Below are 14,606 nucleotides of genomic sequence, written 5' to 3'. Positions count from 1 at the left end.
GACTAGTTCTACAGAATAATCTTATAAATTATATGATACATACATGAGGTCATCGAGCTATTCTTCGCGTCGTGAACGAGTATTGTGCAGTCGGTAGCTGCCGATTGTAGTATTCCCTTTCATGTTAATACTGAAGTGTTTTGAATGCAAGAAAAACTAACGCGCCGCAGCGTGTGAATTTTTGGGGTTTGTTTGACGGGAGCAGAGTTGGCGCGATGCATGGCTGAAGGGGCGAGGGGGTTGTACTGTAGTATCATCTTGATAAGCCCAGTTCGCAGTTGCCTGTGTGTGTATGTGTGCGTGTGCGTGTGTGTGTGCGGGTAGTAAACGCAACTGCTTTGTATGTGATACATATACATATATATATATATATACATATATAATATATATATGATATATCTCTTGCGGAGTTGGCAGTGATATTGCGAAACGTTTTCATTTTTTTCTTTTTGTTGTTATTTCTCTTAAATATTTTTTGTTTTTTTTTTTGTTTTTCGATTTGAAATCAATGCAAATAAAATACTTAGTAAACGCGCATAGAGTTTAGTTGCGTGCGCTTAGCATCCGAGTAGGAGACAATTTGTTAAGAACTTTTTGACATTGTAAATTTCTTATTTTTTCTTCTTTCATTTAAAACAAATGTACAATAAATATGTAATCTATATTTTTGTATATATATATTTTTTTGTGTTGTTGTTACATACTTGAGACACAATTCAAATTGTCTTGATTCCGAGTTCGTATTACTATTTTAAATAATATATATATATATATAATTTGTTGTTAATATTATTTCTTTGTGAAAACTAACGAACTGTAATGCCATGTCACAACGTAATCGCAACTAAATTGCTATTAATCATATTATTTAATTTTTTTGTTAAGTTTTTGTTGTATTTTTTATTTACAGAATGCTTCGATGTTGCTAGTCATATATATACATATAATATATATATATATGATTTCTTTTAATATGATCTAAAATGTTTTCAAGACTAATTAAGTTAAGTTACAAGTATAAATGTTAAGTATAATACGTTTTTTAAAAATGTTTGCTTATTTTTTTCTCTTTGGTTTTCTCATTTTTTGTTTTTGGAAAAGTATTTGCGTTAAAGTTTGTTTTTGTTTTTGTTTTGTTTCAATTTGATTAATACGTCTTAGTATAAACAATTATTACAATATAATGCTAATTGTTTCGCAATCTGTAGACTGGGTACCAGACTGGGCCAGACAATACAAACTAATATACATTATACAAATATTTAACTTATATCTGCTTCTTAAAGTTTCTCCCTAGAAATGCCTGCTGTATATATAGATATATATATAGTGTGTATTATCTAACCCGTTGCCCGCGTTTAAGTTTAACAACTAAGTTTTCTTTTCTTTTCTTTTCTTTTATATAAATTTCCTAGTTTGGTTTTTCTTTTGGTTTCTTGTTAACGACTAGAACATTGTAAAGAAGGAATCGGTTTCACATAATGCATCATATATCGTCTAAGTTGGTTGTTGCGTTGCCCTATATATATATATGGTATCTATCTGACTTAGAGCAAGTCGCAACTGTTGCCGCTGCTTCCACCGATCGCCAGCTAACATATATATATATATATATATATATATGTATATATATATATATAGTTCACTTTTGGAATTAGTTTTATTCATGTAGTTTGTATGACATATTGCTTCTATATAACTTCTTTTGTTTTAAATAAGAGCTGAGCGAACGGCGGCAGGACAGCGGCTACAGCTGTCGCTTAGACCCTAAGGACTAACCGAACAAATAATAAAGAATTCTAAAGTTAAATGAAAGTCCGAAAATGGTTAAATAACATTCTAAGTGGGACTATCCGCCTTGGAGCCGGCATTCGAATTGTCTTGCATTTGAGCGAGTGTCTTGAACTTTTGCGAGTTTAGGAATCTGGAAAGAAAATCGTTATATATTTATATATTTATCTTTCTATATCATATGTGTGAGCTTGCCTGGGATATGAGTCTCTGTGCATCAGCGTATAGATTTGTATTTGAGCTTCGTCAAAGGTGCGAGTCGTCGGCTCAATCATATTGCGATTAACAATCTCACGCACTCGCGAATCGAGCGACACCTCTCGCGGCGATAGTATCGATATATAATCCTCATATATCAGGCGCGCCTTCTCCTCGACCACCTCGGCGCTGTTCTCCTTTTTCAGATCCTCGCAGGCTAACCAGAACAGGATGTTCTCCTCACTGAATTCGCTGCGCAGAAAATCACGAAAGACTTTGCGGCCATCTGGGAAATATGTCAACATATAGATATATGTAATTTAATCTATAGATATTGTTACTTACTTGAATTCGTCATTAGTTTATCAAAGCTTTTACCCCAACTACGTATTTCTTCTAATGTGGGTCTGCAAATATTTAATTTGATGTCAAAAAATCAAGCTATAAATTTGGTATACTCTATAACTAAAACTTACTGATCGCCATCTAGGAATTCGGCGTTAACGAGATCACGTTTGGTGGGCGCATTTTCATCCGCATTCTTGATGGCAAGACTGTTAAAATGATAGAAAAATGCACAATAATAAACAGATAATAAATAGATAATAATGATATACAAGTCGAGTTTATAAAAAAGCAAAATAAATATGGGGTATATTTAATAAAGTTCGGATACTTCTATAATATAGATTCATTTATTTCTTCCCTATTAGCTAAGGTTACTACTCATTTGGTAGCTATTCCAAGTATTAGATTGTATTGTCATATCATATCGCTGCTCTAGAAACCAAACATGCAAGGTATATATGTGTTACATATACAAGCGAATGCATATATGTTGATATAAATTATAATAAATTTACTATATAAGTCTTAATAAATAGCTTTAGTTCTTTGCAGAATAAATTTTCATAGTCGGGATCTATTTATCGTTATCTATTATTTTACTCTGTATTACTTTTTAAAGGGTATCATTAAGCACATTCTTATGTTCGATACGTACAGCCAACGTTTAGTTAAGCCAATCATTGTACGTTTCTCTTTCTGCTGCATTTAAAGCTTTTTCGCTTACGACTTTGAATCAGCTTAGAGCTTTTACTTATTGTAATTGCGTTAAGGATCACCGATATAAGAAAGCTTTTTGCAACTTGAGAAACAGCTGTTGCGAGTTACTTTAACGGTTTTGCTTTTGCTGACTTTTGCTGGCTCTACTATAATTTGTTGTTGCCAGCACAGTGGTTAACTGTAAACTGGCCACACGTTATCTACGATTAGATTTGGCTGCCTCATATCAGGTAAGCATTACAAGCACCCTCTCTACATAGGAACTCATCAAAGTTCGTTATCTGTTTACCGCGCTTGGACAGCTTGCCAATATAACATATTTACGTACGTCCGTACGTGAGTATGTGTGTATTATATATATGCACAAGTACTTGGTATGATTAAATGCGAATAGATGGACAATAGCTAAGTCTACAAAAGCGCGGGAGTTATGCCCACCCAGCAAGGCAATGAACAGCTTTCATTTTCATTCACGAAAACTTGCAACATTTCTGCAACAACAGCAACAACAATAGCAACAGCATTAGAATCCGCCTGCCTTCAATTGTTTGGATGTGATTTTTGAAAAATACTCTGCTCAGAGCTTTTGGCGCTCCCGCGAATTGTGAATGAAACATTTGTGCCCTCTAGCTAGTGTAAGATAGAGTGGGATAGCATGCGCTAAAGAGAGTGCTTTTACTATTCGCCTAGCAAATAGAGCATTGCCAGCTGCAAATAATGACGAGAGCAGGCAATGCCCCTGACTGCGTGGGTGCACATGTGTGCGTGTGTTTTGGTGTAGGTGTAGGAGTAGGTGTGTTTGTGTGTGTAGGTAGGAACTTACCACTTAGCCCTGTTGTTGTGGTTGGACGACCCGTGGAGCAGCGGCAATGAAATAGATTCCGTTTAAATATACATATATATATATTTATATGTTTGTATGAGTTTGTATGTTACCTACATATTGCAGGAAACAGTTAAAGTTTGGATTGTACTCACCAGGAGCAGGAACAACAACAACACCAACAAAAGCAGCATGGCTTCTGTGTTTGCGGCCGCTGCAGCGGCGCATTTGACTCCTGCAGCACATTCGATGTAGCGCTCACGCTGCCCTGCAGCGTTGTGCTAGTGCCCGTTGTGCCGCTGTTACCGCCAACGCCCGCTGTGGCGCTGCCAGCTCCAACTCCGACGCTGTCCCCGCTGCCATTGCCGTTGCCATTGTTGGCCGCAGCTGCGTTTTGTGAGGATGCATTCATGCCGCGCAAGCGACAGCCGCTGGGCAGTTCGGAAACGGTGCAGGACATGCTGGAAGCAACATACAAATTGGAGCACACACACACATTAATTGGGAGCCACACTTACCTGCCCTTTGCAATTTACAGTTGATGTTGGCGTTTGGCTTTGGCGTTGGCGTAGCTGCCACAGCTGCCGCTGCCGCTGGCGCTGGCACTGCTGCTAGGCTGCCGCCCACTGCCACTGACCTACCTACTGTCCGTCTCGTTCTGCCTCTCCCCCACACACACACACATACACCCTCGCAGAACAGTTGGGCTGCGCGTTGGCGTTGGCGTTGGGCGCCCTTTTTGTGACAGTGAGAGAGTGAAGGAGAGTGAGAGAGAGAGGGAGCGCGAGTCCAGAGAGCAAGTTACGTATTTATGTTTTCGCTAATAACTTTTTATCGAGTGCTTTTGCTTGTGCTTTGACTCTCGCGCCTTGCACGCTCTTGATTTTATTGCTGCTGCTCTGGCTGTTGTAGCTGTTGTTGCTGTTCTTGTTGTAGTTTCTGTTCTTGTTGTTGTTCTCCGAATTATTCTATTTTTTTTTTAGTTTTTACATGCATATGCAGAGAAATATTTGCCTCTGCCTTTTGGGCTCTGCTTCTGTTCCTTTGATTTCTTTTATCTGAGCAGCGAAGAAGTTGGCGAAGGGAGGGTAAAAGAGAAGCGCAGAAAACAGTTAGAATATTTGTGTACTATTATTATTATTATTATTATGATTTAGTGTGCGGTGCAGCTCCTGACATGTCCGTTCTTGCGCGCTCTCACTTTCGTGCGTGGGCAGGTGCCACAGATGGCACGGGAATAGCTGCGTAGGAGGTGGGGGTACTGGAGGGGGATGTTGGTGGGTGTACTAGTTTAGTGTTCTTGTAGTTCTTATTGTTGTTGTTGCTATTGCTGTTCGTATTTACAGCGAAATTAGTTTGTAATGAGGAGCAATTGAAACGGGAATTTTATATCATGTGTTATGAAATTCCTTTTATTTTTATTTGATTTCTCTTTTAGCATTTTCCTAGTTCCAGCGAGCAGCTGGAGATGTATTTGGAATTTTTTTGTTATATTTATTTCTTGTGCTAGTCATTACACACACACACACACACATGCTACACACGATGGCGGCAGCGAGGTCGCCTGACTGTTATTTTCTTCAATACATATGTATATGTGTATACATATGTATGTATATGTAAATACATATATATTTTTTTGATTTTCGTTATGGCTCGCGTTGGTTGGGGCTGATGGGGCGTATGCGTGATTAGCTAGCCTGGCTGCTGATGCTGCTTGTTATTGTTGTTGTTTTTTTGTTGTGCGTTGTGGCAGCTGCAGAGGGCAGAGCTGCTAATTGCACTTGATGCTGCTGCTGTTGCTGCTGATGATTGTTTCTTAGCATTTAACACACACACACATACACTGCAGCCGTTACATTTGCTAAAATATATATTGAACAATTTCCAATCGTGTGCGCTTCCGCTCACATTTATACAAACACACTTACACACACGCACACACATACACAGTAATATACACTCTGATTTGATTTTGTTTTAGTTTGTGTGTCTGCTCTATGTATTTAGGAGCAACGAATATATACAATTTCTTTCTTTTTTTGCCACACTAAAAATATGTGTAGGTATTTTTCTTCTTTCTTTCTTTTTGCTCTGAATGATTTTGCTTTGATTCAACTTCTACACAGAGAAAGAGAGCCAAGGAGAGAGAACGCGAGCTAGATTCAAGGGAGTGGAGTGGAGGGGGAGAGGGCGCGAGGCTTCAGGAGTAAGCGAGAGAGTGCGAGCAAGTAGTGCAATTTAGCTAGACACTCGTTATATTTGATGATTACATTCGTTAAATTGTTGGATTCTCATATTCCAATATTTCTCACATTTTTGGCATTTTTCTATAGCTCGACACTTGCCATATTTTTTTTATTTATTTTTCATTTTTTTTTTGTTTTTGGGAAGGGGAGGGCTTTGGTTTTACCACATTATTGCCGTTTCATTTTCACTGCTGCGCTTTTTTCTATACGTGTGAATTTCTTTGCTATTTTTTTGGTTCTTTTATTTCGTATTTGTGTGTGTGTGTGCGCGCTCTGATAGCCAAAACCCAAAATCCTCGACGACAACGACCGACGACGACGGCACGAGCACAAGTGCAAACGTTTCTCTTCACATGGGCAAAGGCTAGCGACTGACTGCTGATTGAAGGAAAAGCTTTCAAATAGCTATACAGTTGCTGTTGTTGTTTGGTGGTGGAGCCGAAAGCGAGGCGATTAGATTCCTGGTACACATCGCGACATGTGCGCGCGAATGCTTTTGACCAAAAGAGAATAGCGAAAAGCTTTTGCTCTCACTCACTCTCTCACACGCTCCCACTCACTTCACACTGTACTGGAATTTGGTTGGGATCTGTGCTTTCGGGCATTGATGTTGCTGTTGCTGCTTGAATTGAGCACACCAAAAAAAAAAACTGTAAATGTATTAATGAGCAGCAGCCTTGTTGTTGCCTTTTGGTGTTAGTTCGTAATTTTATGCTCTTGTGCTTTCCTCTCTTTCTCTCTGGTTAAACGACCCCCGGGGAGCAGGCGCCGGACAGTGATTGCCTGTTGGGTGGTTAAGCTGACCAGGGTTGTATTCAAGCTTTTCCAAGCAGGACACAGACGCACACATACACACACCGAATGTGATTCAATTGTGATTCAATTGGATATATTGTTTACTACCGTTCAACATTCATATTACAAATTGAGCGCTTAAAAAACTAAAGATGCAACGTGTTGCACGATTTATGTGTAGAGCCTAATTGTGCAATCGGCGCCTGTGGAGAACACCCATGGCTGCACCGGGTGCCAGTTAACATCCAGGACTCCGAACTCGTCGCGTTTCTCGTGCGTCTGCAGCTTCTTGAGCGGTACAATCAATGGATTTTGGAGCAGATCGCTAAAAGAGAATAATAGAGGATGAGCATCGCATACTTAAAGGAGCACTGACATAATACTCACTTATAAACCATGCCATGGGAGACAATGACTGCTTGGTCATCGCTGCCGGAGGCAAACAGAGGATAGCGCAAATGGAAGGCCACGCTGCGCACGGCATTACGATGCAAACGCATTGTTTGATACGGTTTGGTAGACAGATCCAAATCAAACCAGAGCATCTTCTTGTCATAGGTGGACACTAGCAGATTATCACCCTTAGGATGTATAGACATGCCCGATATCCACTTGGAGTTGGTTAACAGCTTCTTGATCAGCTCCTGCTTAACCAGATCATATATGCGAATGTTATGCTGAGTCTGCAAAGATAGGTACATGACATGTAATAAGATGAGAAGATGTGGACAAAAGACACTTACTGCCACAAAGAAGCAAGGTTTGACTGGATGAAACAGCACGCACTGTATCAGGCCCTTGCTCTTGGAGAAAGGTATTTGTGAGCGACGCTTGGAGAGCTGATGTATGAGAGCTGAGCGATTGGCACCCTCTGGCATTACGGTGGCCAGATAATCACCTCGACCATGCCAAGTCACCTGACGTATGGGCTTGAAGTGTGTTATGACTACACGAACGCCCTTCTCCTGCTCATCGGGGTCCGCATTGGACCATTGTACAGCTGTTTTAATGCGTTCATTCTCAATGATATCCTGACTAGGCGATTCGGCGAGCAGATCGTCCGTTTTCTTAATGATCAGCTTGTCGCCCACCTTAGGATTAATGAGGAGCAAGCGACTGCCAGTGGCCACAGCAATAATGGATAACTTAGCATTAGGACACCAGGCAACGCAACGGACCACATCATTAGTCTCAATAGTGCGAATGCAACGGCCGGTGGCGATTTCCCAAACTGAAATGAAATATATATATGTATTTAGAGAAGCATTTGAAAGCAATGGCATATGATTCACTTACTCTTGACTGTCTTATCATCGGAACCAGAAACCAAGTACTCTCCCTTTGGCTCCACGCTAACCGAGCGCACCAGATCTGTGTGGCCGCGATAGACAAGACTCTCCACTGTGGGGAATGGCTGCAGATCGCGTGGCGAAGGCAATTTGGGTATCAGATACTCTGCATCAATATTCAATTTGACACGCTTGGCACGAGGACACAAGTACAGATCCAAACAGCGCAGGAAACGCTCGCGCAAATAGCGGGAATAGGCTGGGACGGCGCGCAGGGATTTGAACTTCTGTGGCATGAAATGCAGCTTGCGCTTGTGTGGCTCATCCTTTAGCTTGAGCCACTCCTTGGTCTCCTTCTCGTCGAACAGATACTCAGGCGGTGGATTATACGATTCAGCATGACCGGGGAGATCACGCTTGGGCGCCGACACAGGATCATGTATGCGACGCATATGCTCCCGTCCCGTATCAGTTTCCCAGAGCATATAGAACTTTGGACCACGCTTCTGTTGCTTCTCTCGTTCCACTTCCTCAGTAGTCTTCATCCAACCCATTTTGAGGGCATGGACCATACGTGAGACTTTCTTCTTTTCCGACACTGAGGGCAGGAACGATCGCTTGTGATCCGGTACATTCTTGATAGGCATTTTTTCCACCTCCGAGGTGAACCACTCGATCCATGGAGCGTACTCATTGTGTTCAGGATTTGGTATGCGCGATGAGTTGATACGCTTGATCAGTGCTATATCCTCATCGGTTAGCAACACTTCCTGACCAGTCAGAGGATCCTTGACCGTGCGCCAAAAGTTCGGATCCTCGATCTTGCGCAAGAAATCATCAATTTGATCGCCCTTTGGCGGCTTAACAATTTTCTTTGCATCCCAATCGTAGCCAATGTGCTTATATTCATCATACCAGTGCATAGGTATGTTTCCCACTGTGTTACGTATATCCTCCTCATCAGAAGTGTCCGACTCCTCGTACTCTGGCTTTGAAGGATCACGTGGAATTATCTCAATGATGGGCTCGGCTTTTGTCTGGGCATCAGCTGCTTTACTGCTGCTAGGCTGATCGTCCTTAGGTGTTGCAGAGGCATCATTAGCATCACTGTCCTCACTATCATCATCGGAGTCATCATCCTCCTCATCATCTTCCTCATCTTCATCTTCATCTTCATCTTCACCTTCGTCGTCATCTGCGTCTTTACCTTCTTCTGCCTTGTTCCCCCTTCTGCCCAAATAGTTACCTTCTTCGTCGCTCTCAAACTCCAGATCCTCGCTGCTGTCCGACTGATATTCTTGATCTATGCCTTCATCGTCAGTCGTGTCCTCTCCGGGATCTTTTACAGCTTGCAGCAGATCCTTGTCCAAAAAAGAAAACAAACATTGGAGTCTAACTTAAGAATGTAATCATTTTCTTAGCTTACCTCATTTTCTTCATTGTCTGATTGTTCAGAAACAGATTCTTCATTTGTGGGCTCTGGTTCCTTAACTTTACGTTTTATTGTCTGTTTTTTAGTCATTTTTAATAGAAAACAAAACGAAACAACTTGGCGCACGTGTTGCGGCACAAATTTCGATTGCAATTCGTCAATCGATAACTAAATTTGTTACATTTTGTGTGAATACCACATTTGCTCATTTATGCGTCTCAAGCTCTTCATTGCCATTACACAGCAGTTTTCTTTGTTTCTTTAGAGAATGAAGCAAAAGAAGTTAAAATTAAAATAAATTATAACTGAGCATAATTGATAAGCAAATGTAAATTCATAAAAGCTCACACCATATGCTAGTATGAGAACGTATAAACAGGTGCATGGCTGTTTGCCGTATAAACGTGAGCGTAGCAGCTGTTGCTGTTAGTATGGCAAGTGGCATGTGTGAAAGCAGGACAACAGTAGTGTTATATTTTACAGAGCTGCCACATCGTTAATAACGCATCTTACCAATGAAGTATCGAATAACCACCTAAATAACGACACAAACGTACTAATACTACACAACTCTGATGAGAATAAAAATTAAATAGAGCTTGCCACAAAAAATGTAAAAAAGAGTGCTTAACTAGCACACAGATCCTCTATATACATCGCAAATAAACGGCAACAAGCTATTGCATCATAGCCAAATAGAAAACTACCAGCTGCAAGTGCCATCGATTTGCAACAATTATTATAAAGTAGAAAAAATGACTGCCCCGCGACGTCTGCGCAAGGAACTCGTAGACTTGCAGGAAAGTAGTTTAAAATCGTTTCGTGACATCAAGGCCGACGATGATAATCTTCTGCGCTGGACGGGCCTGATTGTGCCGGATAATCCGCCCTACAACAAGGGCGCCTTTCGCATCGAAATCAATTTCCCGGCCGAATATCCCTTCAAGCCACCAAAGATTAGTTTCAAAACAAAAATCTACCATCCGAACATCGATGAAAAAGGTCAGGTCTGTTTGCCCATCATTAGCACCGAAAACTGGAAGCCAGCCACACGCACCGACCAAGTGGTGCAGGCGCTAATAGCCCTCATCAATGATCCCGAACCCGAACATCCGCTGCGCGCCGAACTGGCCGAAGAATTTCTCAAGGACAAAAAGAAGTTTGTGAAAAATGCTGAGGATTATACCAGGAAACACAGCGAAAAGCGTCCGGCTGATTAGTTCAATTAAGGCGAGGCGAGGCGCCGGCGCCGCTTTTATAAAAAACCAAACTGTAAACCAGGATGAGAATTGATGAGAAGCACCCAAAACACAAACACACACACACCCACATAAACACACATACACATAAGCATACACCCACACACTACCACTTGCATTGTCAAGCACCCACACACACAAACACGAAATGAACACAAATTTTGCTTAGAAGAAAAGATGGAATTATATATATATAATAATATATAAATATATATATAGAAATGTATAAACTGCAAAAATTCAGTTTATGCGCGCTCTTGTCAAATTTGTATAAACTTGAGAAATATTTGTAGTAGAAATTAATTTGCATTAATTGTTTTTAAATACAAGAAACAAAAAACGAAAAAGAAGAGAAAATATGTAATTCAGTAAATCTCACGATCGTTGAGCATATTTTTATGTTACAAACAAAAATACACGGTTAACACACGATCGTTGCAATCTCATTTATAGCAGTCGTCTCCAGCGGCTCGTCCTGCCTGAAGCGAGTCGGAAACGCCTCCTCGCTGAGCATGCGGCGATAGCAACTGACCAGGACACTATTGTTGTACAGGTTCAGAGCATTGGCAAAGGGGTTCTTGTGCAGCTGCTGCAGCGGCAACAGGCTGTGTAGGGCATCCAACCCTTCAGTCACATCCTCGCTGAGCAGTTGTTGGAGCTGCTGCAGCTGTTCCATGGCTTTGGCTTCGTTGGATAGTCCAGTTAACGTAATTGTCTGATTTTCAAATTCAGTCTCCTCGTAGATTTCCTCCGCCAGGAGTAACAGCACAGATGACGCATAGTGGCTAAGGAACAGAAATGATTGGAACACAATTTTCGCTGGGCGTTGCTCTAGCAGTGAGTCAACCAAAGCAACAAATACGCGGCGCTGAACTTTATAAAATGTTGACTCATCATCCGAGTTGGCAGGTGCGTAATCAAATTCGCGCATTATGTGATTGCTGCCATCGTAGAGCAAACATTTTGACTCTGTTTGCCAAATCGGATCCAGCGCGAATGTCTGCAGTAGCCGCAAACGCAACAGCAGCACCGGCTCGGAGGCAAATAAACTGCTCAGCAGCTGTCCGACTGGGGCACCTCGATATGGTTGCAATTGTAGCTGCTTGGCATGTAGCTTGACATGGCTATAGGTGCGCATGCCAGTGGAACACTTCTCCAGTTGATTAAACTCGCGACGCAGGCAATAGATTTGCTTCAGCAGATCGCCCTGACGCAGATGCTCTCGTTCCGTATAGGAGCCGCCATAAAAAGGCACCGACAAACCCAAAGCCTTATTGATATCTGCCTGCTGAACGATGCACAGCTCCTCAGCCAGCGGCCGCACCTTGTAGCGATTGTAGTACATGGAGGAGACAACGCCGCGCAGCTGATGCAGATGACGCAAATAGTAGCGATCCTTGGACTCATACGCATAGATGCTGCCCTCGATACCGTCCTCCTGCAGCTTGAGAAATAGTCGACAGGCGGCGTTGTGCTGGAGCAGAAAATCTTTGGGTATATGTGATTTGGCAAACAGAGGCATCACCATTGGATCGTTTGGCTGCAAGAGTCTCGCTCGCATCGCCTCCAGCACATGCGGCAACCCAGACGTATCCTTTTGATAGTTGAGGCATATAACATAGACTTCCGAATTGCCACGCTTTGATGTGGCCGGCTTAAAGATGTGCACATGTTCGAATATACAGTTGAGCATAAACATAATTGATACGCTACACGCCTCGAAGAGCGTAAACATTTTGATAAGAAAGTTTCCATTTGGACTTAGTATATGAAGGGCACTCAAGATCTCTGCGAATAAGAGTCGCGCTACAATCTCCTCTTGGCAATCTGGTTGGGCCGAACAGTCGATGGAGCCATCGGCTGTTATCAATTGTACACCAGCTGGCAAATCCTTGGCACAGATTTCTATCATATGCGCGATGTTCTCCACATTGAGTAGATTTCCAGTGAAGTCCTTGTGGAAGAGCCAATTGCTGAGCGTGTGAAAGATGAAGCGATCATCGGTTACCATTTCATTCAGCGCATTGCCCTCATAGTAGGGATTTAGCGTAGTGGAACGCCACTGCCAATTAATCTGCAAAATAATTAGTTAAATTAGTTTCTCACAGAATAATCCATTTATAAATACCTCTTCCTTTTTGTGAACCGAGTGCAAATAATGATTGAGAGCAGCTATGAAGGCACCTGGCGCCTCGCAAAGATGCAGAGTATTCAATTCCGTTTGCGTGACCAGTGGATAACGATGCAGACACTCGAAGAACTTGCACCAAGCTACCTGTCAAGCAAATAGTTGGTAAAGAACCATTCAGTTTAGACACAATCCCCACTCACAGTCACGAACTCCGCTTTAGTTTCATTTTTGAGTCGCCAGGAAATCTCGCCCGATGGATCACGGCGATTTGTATGTGTGCTCCACTCTTGTACGCCATAATTATTCAATTTGCTTTTAACGTTGTTAAGCTGTTCCTTCAGCTCCTGCAGCGATTCGTATTGATAGAATTCGCTGAAGAGCGGCTTTTGTGTTGGCAGCAGCCAAACATCGCTTTTCGGCTTCTGGTATTGAAACTTCTTCTCAAACAGCTGCTCCACTTCCTCCCTTATGCTTAGTTTGGGACGCATACTAAGATAAATAAATAATTAAAATACTTTTCCTCTTGTATCACAAGCAAAATCCAAACAGCAGATTTAACAGCGCCAATTGCTTAACATTTTCAAGAACAGTTATTAACAGTGAGTAGTAATATCAAAATTGAAACTATCAATATAATATAGATAATAAAGATATCTGCTATAGATGTTTAATTCCATACGTTTTTGTGTTGTTTGCAATACATATTAGAATATATTTCAATTTATTTAGTATATGATTAATATTTCCAATTTGAATTTAACAGTTGGTTATCAGCTGTTAAGCTATCGTGCACTATCGTTATGTTGTGCTATTAAGTGGCTATCGTTAACTATCGTTGCTTGCCCACACGAATCCAGTTGTCAGCACTAGACTGAGTGCGCCATAATTTAAATTTAAATTTCAAGACCCAACAAAGCGTATTTTAAGGTTAATGATTTAAGTACTTTATAAATATAAATGTATAGTATGTTGTAAGCTGGAAAATTATTTTAATTACTTATTATTGCTCTTACCATATATAATTTAAAAAAATATGTTTATAAAAATAAAGATTTTAATTTGCTAGTCAAAATTAAATGATTAAAATCAAAAATAATTATATTGCATAGCATATAACATTGCTAAAATCACAGTGAATATTATGTTTGTGTTCCCAATTCATAAAAATTCGATTGTTGGTGTTAGTTGTGGGAGTTAACTTAAAAAATTTGTAACTCTTGATTATTTTTTAGTTCTTTTTTACATATTGTTCTGAAACATAAATAATATATTTATTTTTATATATTTAAAAAAAAAACGTGAACAGTTTAAGCGAAGTTATATGAGAACTTTAGATTTTAACATTAAATTTTAAATTTATTTGTTCCAAATAACAAACATTTTGGATTTCCTTAAACAAAATTTCCACACTTTCCCTGCCTATTTCCGCTAAGGCTTATGAGAATCTTTCATTTTTTCTTATAGGAAACTAATTTCCGTTGCTTTCATAAAAATAGTTTTAAGCAAATGTGCCTAAAATATGAAATGGATAATTAAGAGAAATTTCAACAGTTCAGTTAGTGCTGGCATATTAG

The 14,606-nt window shown here is 40.7% G+C and overlaps 4 protein-coding genes across 6 annotated transcripts; 1 reads left to right on the top strand and 3 right to left on the bottom strand.

The window, feature by feature from the left end:
• Positions 1-1,089: 1,089 nt before the first annotated feature.
• Positions 1,090-6,544, bottom strand: LOC111605385 (regulator of G-protein signaling 17). 3 transcript variants are annotated; one of them, XM_023323874.2, is made up of 8 exons: positions 6,151-6,544; positions 4,396-4,935; positions 4,033-4,338; positions 3,878-3,886; positions 2,466-2,543; positions 2,335-2,396; positions 1,987-2,275; positions 1,090-1,924 (listed from the first exon to the last, which is right to left on the bottom strand). In XM_023323874.2, exons 3-8 carry the CDS (start codon positions 4,335-4,337, stop codon positions 1,840-1,842), a joined length of 828 nt encoding a protein of 275 aa, XP_023179642.1. In that variant the 5' UTR covers position 4,338; positions 4,396-4,935; positions 6,151-6,544; the 3' UTR covers positions 1,090-1,839. The 3 variants fall into 3 exon arrangements, with proteins under 3 accessions (XP_023179642.1, XP_023179643.1, XP_023179641.1); XM_023323875.2 differs by having other exon boundaries at positions 6,193-6,544; XM_023323873.2 differs by having other exon boundaries at positions 6,291-6,539.
• A 454-nt stretch (positions 6,545-6,998) lies between these two features.
• Positions 6,999-9,822, bottom strand: LOC111605359 (ribosome biogenesis protein BOP1 homolog). Its single transcript, XM_023323838.2, has 5 exons — positions 9,637-9,822; positions 8,218-9,571; positions 7,665-8,152; positions 7,309-7,604; positions 6,999-7,246 (listed from the first exon to the last, which is right to left on the bottom strand). Exons 1-5 carry the CDS (start codon positions 9,730-9,732, stop codon positions 7,093-7,095), a joined length of 2,388 nt encoding a protein of 795 aa, XP_023179606.2. The 5' UTR covers positions 9,733-9,822; the 3' UTR covers positions 6,999-7,092.
• A 303-nt stretch (positions 9,823-10,125) lies between these two features.
• On the top strand, positions 10,126-10,907 carry LOC111605361 (ubiquitin-conjugating enzyme E2 L3). Its single transcript, XM_023323840.2, has one exon. The coding sequence runs from the start codon at positions 10,398-10,400 to the stop codon at positions 10,860-10,862; it is 465 nt and encodes a 154-aa protein (XP_023179608.1). The 5' UTR covers positions 10,126-10,397; the 3' UTR covers positions 10,863-10,907.
• On the bottom strand, positions 10,896-13,645 carry LOC111605360 (cap-specific mRNA (nucleoside-2'-O-)-methyltransferase 2). Its single transcript, XM_023323839.2, has 3 exons — positions 13,233-13,645; positions 13,030-13,176; positions 10,896-12,975 (listed from the first exon to the last, which is right to left on the bottom strand). Exons 1-3 carry the CDS (start codon positions 13,518-13,520, stop codon positions 11,323-11,325), a joined length of 2,088 nt encoding a protein of 695 aa, XP_023179607.2. The 5' UTR covers positions 13,521-13,645; the 3' UTR covers positions 10,896-11,322.
• Between the last annotated feature and the right edge of the window lie 961 nt (positions 13,646-14,606).

Source organism: Drosophila hydei, unplaced genomic scaffold (assembly GCF_003285905.1).
Source record: "Drosophila hydei strain 15085-1641.00,03,60 unplaced genomic scaffold, DhydRS2 tig00008134-arrow-pilon, whole genome shotgun sequence".
NCBI lineage: Eukaryota > Metazoa > Arthropoda > Insecta > Diptera > Drosophilidae > Drosophila > Drosophila hydei.
The sequence above is the reverse complement of the archived record's forward strand: the minus strand, read 5'-3'. Positions and strand labels throughout refer to the sequence as shown.